This window comes from Rhinatrema bivittatum, chromosome 18, assembly GCF_901001135.1.
Source record: "Rhinatrema bivittatum chromosome 18, aRhiBiv1.1, whole genome shotgun sequence".
Taxonomy (NCBI): domain Eukaryota; kingdom Metazoa; phylum Chordata; class Amphibia; order Gymnophiona; family Rhinatrematidae; genus Rhinatrema; species Rhinatrema bivittatum.
In genome coordinates this window covers 26862077-26877587 of record NC_042632.1, presented here as the reverse complement: position 1 = coordinate 26877587, position 15511 = coordinate 26862077, and the positions used below count along the sequence as shown (strand labels likewise).

The 15511-nt window shown below is 39.6% G+C and overlaps 1 protein-coding gene across 5 annotated transcripts in view; it reads right to left on the bottom strand.

The window, feature by feature from the left end:
• Positions 1-15511, bottom strand: part of GABRB2 (gamma-aminobutyric acid type A receptor beta2 subunit) — a 416036-nt gene that overhangs the window by 11752 nt on the left and 388773 nt on the right. For 3 of the 5 annotated variants that reach the window (XM_029583899.1, XM_029583898.1, XM_029583900.1), the window contains 2 exons: positions 12544-12696; positions 6754-6998 (listed from right to left, as the gene is read on the bottom strand). In XM_029583899.1, the coding sequence (XP_029439759.1) occupies positions 6754-6998; positions 12544-12696 (398 nt within the window). Of the gene's footprint in view, positions 1-1254; positions 1366-6753; positions 6999-12543; positions 12697-15511 lie in introns of all 5 variants that reach the window. The other 2 variants (XR_003853453.1, XM_029583901.1) reach the window with 2 other exon arrangements.

Below are 15511 nucleotides of genomic sequence, written 5' to 3'. Positions count from 1 at the left end.
AATAAAAGTCTATTTCTGAGGAGTACACATTGTCTTTTCCCTGACTTAGAATCACAAGGTAGGAGGGCAGCTGGCAGTGTCTTGTAGCAGACATATCCTTGGCACCCCTAAACCTGCTTATGGTTTGGAGCTTCCCTGAGACAGGATAGACCATGCCTACCCTCAGTTATGATGTCAGATGTGCAGATAGATTTAGTAGAACTAGAAAATGAAGCACTATTTATTTATTTAAGAGTTTTTATATACCGTCATTAAGTTATTTACCATCATAACGGTTTACAATAAGGCACCTATATCAAAGAAAGTGTAGATCCTAATTTACATGGATGGTGCCATTGTGGTTCAGTAACAAACAATAATTAAGAATAATATAGGTTGTGCTCAGGAAATTACCTTTAGAGAAATTCCCTTGGGGGGTTAAGTATTTTATGGTACTTCATCCTGATGGTTTGACTACAGTTAAAAGTGAGGCACTAATTTCCAGTAGAATCTGGAAAATATGCTTTGGGTGCTCTGAGTCCGCTTTAGCCTTATTTATTTGCCTGCGTCACACAAATTTTCACAAAAAAAGAAGATGTACCATTCCAGATCTCTAGGGTATGGGAGAATTTGAAACAAATGTATCTGCAGCTAGGTAATATCACTAATTTATACTTAATGATCTTGCAATTTTTGGTTAGCAAATCTAAATTAGCCCTTAAGACATTAGCTGAATATGCTACCACGTTGCACTTACTAAGAGCATTACTGCAAAGTGATAACTCACATCTACAGGTAACCAATTAGGTATTGGAAAAATACATTAGCCAGCTGAGAACAGAGATGGATGATATCATTCAAAAATGTTTCCTGCAATAAGCAGATCGCAAGCTAATGGAAAACCAAAATTGGGAGTTAACAGAAAAAATAAAAGGTTTGGAAAAGCAGTTCACTAAAGCCCAGCCTACAGACCCTCATTTAGATAAACTATATCAATACCTTGAACAGCTGCAGGTATTGCAGGAAAAGGTTAGAGAGCAAGAAGGAACAGACATGGACTCTGAGGGGGTTTATAATGATGAAACAAATAGAATTCAGGAATTAGAATCAGCTATTAAAATGCAGAAAGAACAGTTAGACAAAAGGATTAAGTTTTTGAAAAACCAATTGACAGAACTACAAGTGCAATTAGCTAGGATTAATAGTCAAAATAGAGGAGATGATCAAATAATCCAATAGCTTGGATTCCAAAGCTTGCCTCTTCTGGAGACATACCTTAATGAGACTGAGTTGATACAGCTTGAAAATCAAACATTAGCCCAACAGCTTTCAGTGGAATGGCAAAGTAAACATCTCTCTGCAGAGAAACAAACTCGTCTTTATCAGCTGCAGAAAGAGAATTTAAAGTTTCAAGAACATAATTTAAAATTAGAGCAAGAAAATCAAGAGTTGATATATGATCTAAAAGAATCTAGGTACCAATTGCAACTGTCCCAAAGACTGGTTCAATTATTGAAAGGGAAAGGAGATAATGTAACGCAAAATCCCGGCTTTCCAAAGCAAAGCATACAGATAGCAAAATAGCCCAGCATAGCTCAGGAAACGCCCCTATCCCTACACCTCCCTAAAGAGCAGTGGGAGTAGAAGGAGGTAGGCATAACCTAGAACTACAGACAGCCTTGTTTCCAAGACCAGGATGGGACAAAGCAGAAGTGTTAGCTTCTACATATAGCCATAGTCTCTCACAAAGCACATAAGCAACTCCATCACTCTACACAGCCTGGGATGGGGAGAGGGAGCTGCCCCTCCCCTCCTCCCAGAAGGGGGGCTAGGATCAAAGGCTAATACCCCAACAGGCTTACCACCAGCTGACACCAGAAGGAGCTTCAAATCTCACTAAACAAATCAAGCTGCTTTGCACCTTGATTACGCCATTTAAAGAGAATTCTGGCTTAGATATCTTGTAGCACTAAACCAGTTTCCATGACATTTTTCAGCGAGTAGGTGCACATTCTGAAAAAGACCAGGTGGCTCTACTTCTATGGAGTTTCAGTGAAGAAGCTAGACAATACATAGCCAGCATCCCCATAGAGGTAAAACAATCCTTAGACACATTTGAGTTTGCCCTCAAAGAACACTTTGGAACTTATACCAACAGTGTTTTGGGACAGCAGACTGCCTACAATCTAAGATGTGGACCTGAAGAAAGTCCCAGAGATTTTAGCTACCGCTTAAAGCAAACTTTCTTCTATGGGGTGCCCTGTGCCACCCAAGCAGACAAGATTGCTCTCAGAAACATCTTTTTTGAGACTCTTCCCCCTACTCTGTGAACTCCATTATATCTCCACAGGGAGGTGACCTTAAGTTTCCTTGTAGAGGAAGCAGAAAAGCTATATGTCTTTTGTCATAAAGGGAAGTCTGCCCCTAGGGAGCAAAAGAGAGATAAAAAGCAGAGGATCTAAGTGTCCACCATGAGTCAGAGTCCAGAAATACACTGACACTAATCCCCTGTCTTCTTATCCTAAGTCTGATAGGCCCTGGATGCCTCCTCCCCAGGAGCAATCCTATGGCACAGCAGCTAACACCAGCTATACTAACTTCTTTCACCACATCCTCTGGCACCAAATTCCACAGTTTAATTGTGCATGGAATGAAAAAATACTTTCTATGATACATTTTTAAAATGCTACCTATTAGCTTCATCGAATGTCCTCTAGTCCAGAGTTTCCCAATCGGTGTGCCATGACTGCAGTCTCATTTCCTGTTTCCCTCCTGGCCTGCAGAATGTCCTCCTGCCAGCAGGGGGTATAGGAGAGCAGTACTTATCGGCAGCTGCTCCTGCTTTCCCTCTGCTTGTTCTCCTATTCAACAGAAACTGCACAGGGCTCTGTAGGCTTGTGAGACTTGCTATCCCCTGTGTAGTTCAGATTGCAGAGGGAGGCAGGCAAAGGAAGAAGAAGCAGCACTCGGAAGGCCTGCTCCCAGACTTTTTCTGTTCAGGAATTGGGATGAAGTGGGGAAAGGAACAGATGAATGTGCCACAGAATGTGGGGGGAGGGGGATGGAAAGGTGATGATGTCAGAATATGTGGGATAGGGAAGTTGAAGATGCCAGGGCTTGAGACTTAACTACTATGAATAATTTTGTGTCATCTACAAATATAACCTCCCTCATTATTCCCTTTTCCAGATTGTATATAAATATATATAAAAGCGCTGATCCTACACAGATCCATGAGGCACACCACTATTTACCTTTCTCCATTAAAAGAAATGATCATTCAGTCTGATTCTCTGTTTCTTATATTTTAGCCAGTTACCTATGCACAAAAGGACATTGCCACCTCTCCTGTGACTCTTTAATTTCCTGATGAGTCTCTCATAAGGGATTTTGTGAAATACTTTTTGAAATCCAGATACACTTTATCAACCAACTCACCTTTGTCTGCATGTTTATTAATCCACACAAAAAAATCTAACAGATTTGTATGACAAGAATTCCCTTTGCTAAATCCATGTTTACTCTGCCCCATTAATTTACAGTAGGCTTATCCAGATGGTGTAATTTTGTTCTTCAAAATAGCTTCTGCTGTTTTGCCTGGGGCTGATGTCAAGCTCACCAGTCTGCAGTATTCCATATCATCCTTGGAACTCTTTACAAAATGGGTGTTACATTGGCTACCCCTCCAGTCCACAGACACCATAGCTGATTTGAATGAGAAGTTAGAGATTACTAGTAATAAGTCTTCAATTTCATGTTTTTTAGTTTTTTCAAAACTTTAGGGTATATACAATCTGATCATGGTGTTTTGATACTCTTTAATTTGTAAGTTTTCTCTATTACATTTTCCAGATTCACTGTGATTTATTTATTTCTGTTACTTTATTTGATTGATTTATATTCTGCATTTCAGGCACTTCAAAGCAGATTGCATGCAGATGATGTAGGTATTTCCCTGGAAGGCTCACAATCTTAAGACCTAGATTCATCATTTTGCTATAAATATCACAAAAATCGTGCCCGAGATAAAAAAGGGGGCGTGGTTAAGCTAATATTCCTGATACCGCATTGCATAGGTCTTTACCACAACCCGCAATAACATTATCACAATGCAGGTTATTTTCACATCCCACACAGAGTAATTTATCGCAGGCACGTCAGCAACCCAAAAAGGTAGTGAGAGCATCAAACTAGGTAGAGAGAACATGGTACAAATCTACTTTTCTTTTACCTTTCATCACTCCAAATCACATTTAATCTTCACTGATAGTAACTATGTTGTTTATATGTATGACTGTGCATATAAAACTGCATCCCCAAACCCACCCCAAAAACCTTACCCACCCCAAGTTACTAGTGCCCTCTCTTACAGTGGTACAAAAATTCAATTATGTGACCCTCCACAGAGGCTCTCTCTCTCTCTCTTGCCTCCCCCTCCCCTCTCCCTTCTCAAACTGGGATTTCAGATAAAAACCATTTTGGGTGTAATGCACAGCTATTGCAGGCCTAATGCACAGAAAAAAAAGGTGTCGTTATTTCTGGCGTCAAAACCTGCGTTGCTGTGCTTTATCGCAAGCAACGTTAACCGGCCCTCATTTCCATTTACTCTGCCCATATTCCTCCCACTCGACTACTAATTTAAAATTTGCATACGCATTTCACGATGCGGTATTTATTGCATGTGTTATGACGTTATTGTGCATGCGATAACACCCTAACACAATTTGATGATTGACCCCTCTTAGGTTTTTGTACCTGATTTGTATCAGTTCCTCTGAATCATCACCATTTTGTCCAGCATAAACATCTCTCCAATACTCTCCTTAGTAAAGACTGAAGCAAAGAATTCATTTAGTTTTTATGCTATGGCCTAGTCTTTCCAGAGTGCCCCTTTTACTCCTCAATATTACATTAAAAAAAAAAAAACTAGGATGAGCAAATCATATAGTACTTTGCCGTGGGTTTTTTTTCCCCATTCCTGCAGTAGCTCAGTTTTGTCCATCGATAAGGAATTGGCAGTGAAGAGCTGAGCCAGAGAAAAGGCTATCTATGTATTTTTATCACTGCCCACAAGTGGCCTAAACACATGAAAATGCATATACTGTTTCTACAGAGTTTAAATACTATTAAAACACCTCAACTTATTTAGGTATCAAGCGTATATGTTTTAAGAATTCTCTCTATGTAATCCACTACATTTGTGTATTGATCACTTTGATGGTAACTTTTAAACAGGCGCATGGTGATCCAGACTATAGTGTTACCTTTAAAAGGACTGCAGGTGATCATTAGGCTCCTGAAGAAGCGTGTTGCTAGTCTGGTTCACCAATGATTGAAATGTATCATTCTGAGTCTCGATCATCGCTTTGGAATATTTTTTTAAACGCATATTGAAAATAATACTTAAAAAATTGAAAGTAGTTGTAAATGATGGAGCAGTCCGGGCGGTCCTGCTGCTTTAAAGGACACGCCAACAGGCTTGCTGATGCAATATCTATGACGAGCAATCTAGTTTTGGATTTTCCTTGTTTTTGTTCACTTTATAATATGCGCATGTATATACATGCATGTTGAAAAAAAATAGCCTGAATGCACGCACATGTGCACAATTTGAAGTGGATGCATGCCTATGCACACAAATGCCGCTTCTACTGCGCAAGTGGAAGGATTTTAAAGGACATTCTCACCGACGCCATTACAAGTTTTACCAGTTTGGTCCCAGTTCACCCAGGTCAGGAATAGGACTTCCAAAGCCCCCTAGTTTAATAGATTCCCTTCTCCCCTGTTAGCTCTGACACTTAAAAACCCAGCTGATCTATTTGTCTATATTTTACACCTTGCACATCATCCATAGCAAAAGTAAGGTTATGCGGCAGGGGAACCCGATGCACACCTGTACGCGTAAGTATTTATGTGCTAATTTCAAGATAAAATCCAGGAATGAATGGCCATGCCCATTCCCTGACTCTTTTTTTTTTTTTTTAACTTTTCATTTGTGTAGCAGAAAGCACGCATGTATCCAATCAGCTTTTAAAATCCGCTCGGCGTGTGCCGGCCTAATTTGTGGGCATATCTCCCTGTTTTGGCATGTGCTGGGCTTTTAAAATTCCACCTTTTTGTGCATCATGCTCCAAAAAACATATTTGCATTGCCTTTCCAGGAGATTTGATTTGTTGATCTTGTTTCCTTCGGGTCTATTGCCATTATCCCACCCAAAAAATGTCCCTCAGTTTAACATGAAATGCTTTTCTTTAAGGACAAGGAAAACCAGAAATCTTTGCATTTCACGCAGTGAAATAAGCAGGTTTTTACATGGATAAAATGATCTTCTGAACATTAGCCAGCCTCTGTGTGGGTTAAATTACTTGTGCAGTGCACAAGTAACCGCATGGCATTTTCCAAAAAAGAGGCATTCTTTTGGGCAAAGGGAGGTTAAGGGATTGACTATACACACACAAATGGGTTTTTTTTCCACCTCATTATTTTTGAAGGACTCTTCCACTAGTATAGTATGGCAAATATTCTCATAGCATGTACAGTAAAGCAAGGTTGTTCATGTCAGCAATTATGCAAGGCTCATATTAATGAAATCAATATGCCTTGATGTTTAACTAGTAAACAGATAAGTCAAAGGGAAAACACTACATAAATGAAATCCCCAACAGGATTTCCTGAGGCAGTGAACTCCTTGAGCTCTCTGCACGAAAACATAAAAAATAACCTTTATAAACCCATAAACTAGCCTTCAGTGACAGAGGTTCAGTAACTCATTACCTTATTGACATCCATTCGCATATTCTCATTATTAGCACTGGCAGCTCTCTCTGCGGCTTTCTTTTGACGTTGTGGCCCCCTGCCAAAAAAGATGTAGTTGACAAGTGCATACTCCAGCAGTGCCATAAAAACGAATACAAAGCATCCCATCAGATACATATCAATGGCTTTCACATAGGGGATTTTGGGAAGAGTTTCTCGAAGATGAGTATTGATGGTAGTCATGGTGAGCACAGTTGTAATTCCTGAAAGAATACAATCATCTGGTTAATCATTTCCTTTTGATCTCTTTACTTTAAGCAGTCAGATTTCAGATGTGATACATAATTAGTCCATATCTCTCATTGTTCTCCTGCTGTTATCTGTCTCTCTCTTAAACGGTTTTAGGTACCTTCTCTCTATTTACTCATGTGCCAATTATGGCTACAATAAATTATACTGCCAAACAAATAACTGTGATTGATTATCTACTTTACTTTGCAAGCAGGCAGTTTTGGCAACCATCACTACATTGGGACAATTTATATCATCAATGAATAGTTATAAAATATTGTGAATGATTTTGATTATAGAAAGTAAGAGATGAAAAACACACAAGATGTTCTGGGTCTGTATCATCTATTAATAAAGGAGCAAAAATTAAAAAAATATGTGTTGGTGAATGCTTGATAGGTACTTTTTACCTGTAGGTTTGCAAGAATAATCAAAGCATAAGTAGGTGCATACTTTTGCTTTGATTACTGACACCTCAAACATTACCTGCAGAGATTTGCTCTTATTGTGTGCTATTTTGATAATTCAAAACCATGTGCACTATTTGATCCCTCATCCTCTCCCTGCTCCCAGGAAATCATCTAAACAATGCAGAGAAATACACGTGTTTTAGAAAAATGCACTTATTTTCCCACAATGCAAGTAGGTAATAATCAAAGCCCCCCATTTCTGCAGGTTTTACCCATGGATTATTGCTCTCAATATGCAAAATGACAGGGTGATGCATCAAGCAACAGTAGGGTTCTAACGGATGATATAATCCTATCTTGGTGATATATGCAATATTTTACACAGCCCTGCCCTATTACAACGAGCTGCTTTGCATGGGATTTGCAAGCATGAATTTTACAAAACCATGGAAAGCACTCATTAACAGGCAACCTGATGTAAATAAATTAACATGGTGACTTGGAAAGTTGTCAGCCACATTAATTCTATTACACCTCTTGAGGAAATGTTAATCTAACAAGGGAACATTGGGACCCTAATATGGGTTCCAATGCTCCTATGTTAGATTTAAAGAGCTACAAGAGTAGGCAAAATGGTCACCTGTGTGTGGGGGTCACCCCACGGTGTGACTCAAGGTGGCCCCAACAACCAAATAAACAAAATATTAGCTGATTGTTGCATGATAAAGACCTCCCCTCCCACCAACCCAATCACCAAGTAAGCCATGGAATCCCCCATCCCTCCATTCAAATCAAATACTAGCCATAGTATCCCCTGAGGCACCCCCAACCCTCAAACTTTCATTGTTGGTCTATAGTGGACCCCTCCCCCCTTCTACCCAGATCCTGAAAGTTCTAAAACCTCATTGGTCAACAGTGGACTTCTCTCCCCCTCCCCCATAATTCCTCTCCAGCCACCTTTACCTTAAAAAAGTCAAAGTGTACAGTCCCAAGGTCCCAGAGCATCCCCATGCCCCTGGCCTGGTCAATGACATTCTCCAAAAGTGGTGCCAACCTGACCTTGGCTCAGTTACATGACCGGGCATGGTCTTCTCGGTGTCATTTTCGAAAATGGCACTGACCAAGCTTGGGACTAGTAGGCGCCCTGGGCCTTCTGCATTATGCACTTTTTTTTTTAAGCTAATTGTTAGTGGGAGGGGACTTGGAGAATGGGGGAGGGGGAGTTCACTTAGACTAAATGTTTGTAGGAATTTGAGGGTCTGGCGGAGGAGGGGGAGTCACTATAGACAAACTGTATTTTTTTTTTTTTTTACTTTTGAAGGTTGGGAGTGCTGGGGATACTATGGCAAATATTTGGTTTGAATGGGGAGATGGGGGAAACCTATGGCTGACTTGGTGATTGGGTTGGGGGTGTCATCATCACCTGACAACCAACTATTTTGTTTATTTGGTTGCTGGGGGTGCCTTGAATGGTGGCTCCAGGTTGAGGAGGGACATCAGCTTCGAGCCTGCACATTTTGCCTACTTTTTCATTTATTTTTTTTTGGAGTGGCTCTTTAAGGCAATGGTGTCACCATGCTTTGGGGGACACCATCACATGTAAAGTTCTGATGCTATGCTGTTTTGCCCTACATATTTTGCTGTGAGACAAAACATTGCAGAGATAGAGGCCTGGTATCGTAGCTATATCCCTCCTCCCCCCCGTGACTAAATATCATGGCTTGATAAATCCAGGCCTATGCAGCATTTTATATCCAAGAAGGATTTCAAAGTGACTTATCGTATTATCACTCACTACTAGAGGTTTGCAAACTGGGCTCATCAAATTAGTACATTTAAAGAAAATATCCATGAACATATCAAATTAGACATATATTTCTCAGATTTGCTGGTAAATTTTCAATTAACTTCTCCACTGATCTGGGATATATTAAAAAATTAAACAGAATTTGAATCAGGATGAAATTTACTTAATTTGAGTTCAACATTTCTGCACATTTCTAATCACTCTCTATTATTTTCCTATTACTTGTACAGTTGGGCAAACTGAAGTACTCTATATAACCCCTCCATCCCCCTCCCTCTATTCTTCTCTCCCCCCTTGGATTTAGACATATAAGACTTTGTTGTGCCATGTATATTTTGTTCTTATGTTTATGTTTAGCCATGTATTTTTTGCTCTTATGTTTAAATGTTACTCAAAAAGTTATACAATATGTTACTCAAAAAAGTTCTTTGTTATATGTAATTGCCCACAAGCAAGCTTATTCAACTGTTCTCTGTAAACCGATTTGATTTACATATAATGTAAGAAGATCGGTATATAAAAACCATAAATAAATAAATAAATAAATACATAAATATAGAAGAAAACTTTATGTCGTATCATGATTTTGAACCTAAAGGTTACTGAGACCACATCTAATGCCCTTAGGCCTAAACCCACTCTCTTGCCTATGGTTTCCGAGTAACAGTATCTCTGTAGTTTGGTAGGAACGTGCCAATACAGTTCTTGCTTTTGTACTTCCCATCATCATTTAAACTTCTATTTCCTTTACAGGAAAAAGCAGAGTCAGAAAAAATATATTATTAGTAGTATGACCATCCTGTGTCTATTCAACTAGTCATGTGTGCTTACCTTACATATAATAACTTTTTCCACATCACCACTAACCTTTAAGTATTTCTAAAATAAGAAATTTCATCTGAATTCTGTCTTGGTCATTTAGAACAAAAACGAGCTAAAAATGCTGAGGATATGAAATGCACTGTCGTAACGGTTCCCGAACCTGTGGGACCCCCCCCCCCCACCCCACTCAAAGCCAGTTGTCTTTTCAGGATATCCCTAATAAATAGGCATGAAATAAATCTGAGTGCAATGGAGGAACTGCATGCAAATTTGTCTTATGAATATTCATTGTAGATATCCTGAAATTATTGCTGGCTGGAGGTACCCTAGAGCAGGTTTGAGAACACTGTGCTATAGTATAATCAGAATAAATAAGGAACATTTTTTGTTTAACTTTTATTTTTCAAATTTTTAAACAATTTTGAACAAGTCTCAAAAGACCTTACAGGAAAAAAGACGAATACAATAAAGCAATCAAACATACTTGAAAAAAGAAAACATACATTATCCTCATAAGACCACATTATGGGGACCTAAAATACTGGCAGCCGACGGTCCGAGTGCAGGAGATCGCTCCCGGACCCCCGCTGGACCACCAGGAGCTTTTGGCAAGTCTTGAGGGACCCTCCTGACCCCAAGACTTTCCAAAAGTCCAGCGGGGGTCCGGGAGCGACCTCCTGCACTCGGACCGTCGGCTGCCAGTATTCAAAATGGCGCCGATAGTCTTTGCCCTTACTATGTCACAGGGGCTACCGGTGCCATTGGTCAGCCCCTGTCACAAGGTAGGAGCACACGATGGCGCCAGCCATTCAGTGCTCCTACCATGTGACAGGGTCCGGCCAATGGCACTGATACCCTATCACATGGTAAGGGCAAAGGGCCATCGGCGCCATTTTGATTAGTGGCAGCCGACGGCCCGGGAGCGGGAGATCGCTCCAGGGACCCCCACTGGACCACCAGGTACCTGTAAAAAGTTTTTGGGGGGTTGGGAGGGTGGGGGAAGCTAAGGGATTAGTTTTAAAGGGTCGGGGTGGGTTTAGGGGTTATTTTTGTGTGCCATTATTCCGCCCTCCCCCAAAACGATAAGAGAACCCCCATGATCAATATCGTTGGGGTTTCCTATCGTTTTGGGGGGTCCCCGATTTCTGACGATTTTGAAAATATCGTCCTATATTTTCAATCGTCCAAAGCCCGATTAACATCCCTAATTTGTTTATACTTATTTTTAGAACACATTTACAAGGAAACTGTAAAATAAACTCATTGTTTCTTAGCCAAAAAGGCCTGCTGTCTCAATTGGGTTGACTTGTCGCCATCAGGAAATAATGCCAGTTGTTGTCTAAGAAAATTTTTGTTTTCATTTCGAAAGAACATTTCATAGTCCATATACGATCAAGCTCCATTGCAAATACAACAAACAAAGTAGCAGTACCCTGAATTTCAATCTGAGACTCTTGTAACAAAGCAGTTAAATTTCCTAATACATTAAGTTGTGAAGGATACTGATCACCAGGGATTGCTCCCTGTCTAGAAGGAAGATAAATGGCCTTGGTAATAGGAAGAATAGAATTCTGAGATACCTTGAGAACTTCAACATAAAATTTTCTAAGCATTTCAATAGGAGAAATACTAATAGATTTAGGAAAATTAAGTATTCTCAGATTTAATTTCCTAGAATTATTCTCAAGTGCCTCTAAACTATGCTGTATAAATTCCTGACCTTTACTTAAGGTTAGAGTTTGAACTTGGCCAACCACTGAATTGAGATTATCAAGTTTAGACACGAAAGATTGTTCTGACATTTGTCATAGCAGATGGCTCATAGAATCAGAGAACAGGAGGTAGATAACTGCCAAAGGGCCCATCATCCCCTACTGCCTCAGTATTGCAAACCCTATGGGATATCTGATTTAATTTTAACTTCCCAGTAACACTCTCAGCTTATTCCAAGCTTTCTTGATTTCCAACACCGACTTTGCCTCTAACACCACCAATGGGTAACTTTTCCATGTACCCACCACTCTTTCTGTAAAGATACATTATGGGCCAGATTTTAGTACCAATGCGCGGGCGTAGATTTGTGTGTGCAACCCAGTATGCACAAATCTACGCCCAATTTTATAACATGCACACACAAGGGGGTGCACACTTGTGCACGCTGAGCCTAAGGGGAGCCCCAATGGCTTTCCCCTATTCCTTCCGCCTCCCCCCCCCCACTTTCCCCTCCCCTCCCCTCCCTTCCCCTCCCTTCCCCTATCTAACCCACCCCCAAGCCCTACCTAAACCCCCCCTAACTTTTATTTTGGAAGTTGCGCCTGCCTCCGGGCAGGAATAGATTGTGTGCGTCAGCCAAGTAAAGGCTGAATTAGGTGTCTACATCAAAGCCTAATAGCTCAGCAAAGAATGCCAACATACAGATATATGATTTTCTAGCCATGGGATACTGTCTGAGATTTATGAGAAGTTTACTTTCTTTACCTAAAGCGACTCTTGCAGCTGAAGCATCATAGTTAATCCAGAATGAAACCCAGGAAAGGATAGTGATCAAAATGGAAGGCATGTAGGTTTGCAGTATGAAGTAACCAATGTTTCTTTTCAATTTAAAGCTGAGAGACAACCGTGGGTAGGATCCTAAAAAGTAAACAAAAATTATTCATGATCATTTTATTTTGAATATCAGTTACAATCCTCATCTTCTCACACCAAAATTGTCTTGAAGATGACTGTTTTAGGATATCGCTACAATATAACACTATGCCTTAAAACAGGACTTCGCAAATCTTTCCCTGGTGATTCCAGAAAAAAAATATGCATGAAATAAATTTATACATACTGGGTCTCTTTTGTATGCAAATTTAGCTCATGCATATTATTACAGATAGGCTCAAAACTCAACTGGATTTGGGGATCACCAGGACAGGTTTGGGAAATCCCCACCTTAAAATGAGCATGAGGAAAATATTAGACGTCCTCTATCACTAATATCTTGATTTCATGCAAAGGTGGTTGAAAATGTTTTCATAAAAAAATTTTTTTTTTATTTTCTTTGCAAAACAATTTCACCTTTAGCTTGAAAGGTAAAATGCAAAATGCTGAAATAATATATTTATTTTGTTGTGGTATATTGTCAATAGTGAAAAATATTTAATATGTAGTAGACAATGAGTTAATAGCTCTAATATTTTTTTTTAATACATGATGGGATGAATTTTCAGAGCCTTTTATGCACACAAATCACAGGCTTATTCACTTATGTCTTTATTTTAAAATGCTCATAAACTGCTTATAAGAAATAAATGTAACTAAATGGTGTACAAATTAACAGAACACATTTACATAAAAACATAACAGACAATTACAACTAAAACATCAAAACACGTTCAAACTAAATATTGGCAAATGCCTCAAGAAATAAATGTGCCTTCATTTGCTTCCGAAATGATTTTATTTCTTGAATCAGCTACAAATACTGTGGGAGAATATTCTACTACACTAGGCCAATTATGAAAATGCTAAGTATGCTTAGGGGCAGGCACAGCCAATAGCATATCATCTTGTGAACGCAGAGATTGACAAGTTTTGTACGTTGAAATTAAACCAGACATATAATTAAAATATTAAATTTGATTCTCTGTCCTACAGTTATCCAACCTAACTTTACAAGCATTGGAGATACATGATCGCTAGGTCCGCCTTGCAACACTAAGGGCTAGATTTTAAAAGTTGCGCCCACGCGTCCATGTGCGCATGGGTTCTTGGCACGCACACACGGACATGCTGATTTTATAACATGCACACGCCAGTGTGTTCGTGTTATAAAATCGGGTGGCCGTGCGCACATGTGCTCCAGATTTTACCATGTGCGCGTGCATGTGTGGGAAACTCACGCAAGGGGATGAAATTTTGCAAATTACGTGCGGCGACGCAATTGGGCCTTTCCCAGTTCCCTATCCCCCTACCTAAACTCCCTCCCTCTTCCCCTCTCCTCTCCAATCCCAAACCCTTCCTATCCTTTTTTTTTGTTTGTTTTTGAACTTACTTCAGGGCCGGAGCTGAAGTAAGTTGTGCGCGCCGGCAACTCATCGGGACAGCGTACAATGGCCCTGTCCCATCTGTTCTAAAATCATTAGTTGATAAAACATAACTCAATTTATAAAACCCCAAAAATATATTTAAATGAGACATAATTTAAAGCAGTCTCAATCTGAAAACTTAGATTATGGACTGACTCAGCAAAAGGTTTAAAATAACTATCAAAAACCAGACCAGTGCAAGAACTAGGGGCAGGTTGTCTAGAAATCCACATTGCCTCTGTTTTCTTGATGTTTCACACCAATTTATTAGGTAATATCCAGGATTTTATTTTCTCCAAACAATGAGTCACTTGAGTCAAGGTGATTGCCAGATCAATTCTCAATGGAAAAAAAATAGCTGAATGCCATGAGTAAATACTTTATAAATAGGCACGTGCTGATCTGAAATTATACATAAGGAACAGATATATATGTTACAAAGCATGGTTGAAAGGACAGACCCTTGAGGGACATCCACTTTTAAATCACACTATATCAAATACAGATTTTTCATCACCTGAAATTTTCTCCTGGATCAAAAGGAGGGGAACCAGCAAAGCGCCTGACCAGCCATGCCAACGCAAGCCAACGCAATAACAAAAAGCGACATACAGTATCAAAGGCAGATGAAATATCCAAAAATACTTCAATCTGCCCCATTTGCATTGCTTTTGAAGAGCAAATAATCAGACACTGAGACAAGCAATATCTCAGCTCTCTGACCTTGTCTAAACCCATACAACACCTTCAGTCAATCTAAAAATGTCAGTCAACTGAGCCAATACAGACCACTCAATGAGATTTGTTAATGGCGGCAAATTAAAAATTGGCCTGTAGATATAACATTGATCAACTGGGAACAATCCTTGCTTTATAACTGGATGTACAATAGATTTCTTAAGAGTATTAGGAAAAAGCGTTATCTTCTAAGGGCAATTCACAATGGCTACTAATATATATAAAAAAAAAAAGATCCTTCAGAAAACTCCAACAGGACATGGATCTGAAAAACAGGAACTATTGAGCAGTGTTTCCCAACCTGCTCCTGGAGGCACAGCTAATGTGAATATGCATGAGATAGATTTGCATAATCTGTGTCACCAACATGTTCAAACATACAGCTTCTCATGCATATTCATTAGAAATATCCTGAAAATCTGACTGGTTAGGTGTGCTTCCAGGAGAGGGTTGGAAAACACTGCAATTGAATATAGTTTCCTTCTCAGTAGAGACGATATACTCAAAAGAATGTCATTTTGAAGGATGCACTGCATCCTCTGTCCTATTCAATAAAACGCTTCTATTAACAACTGATTTTAAAAGCAGATCAATCTTAGGCCAGGATTCATCATTCTGCGCGATGCGGCTGGCTG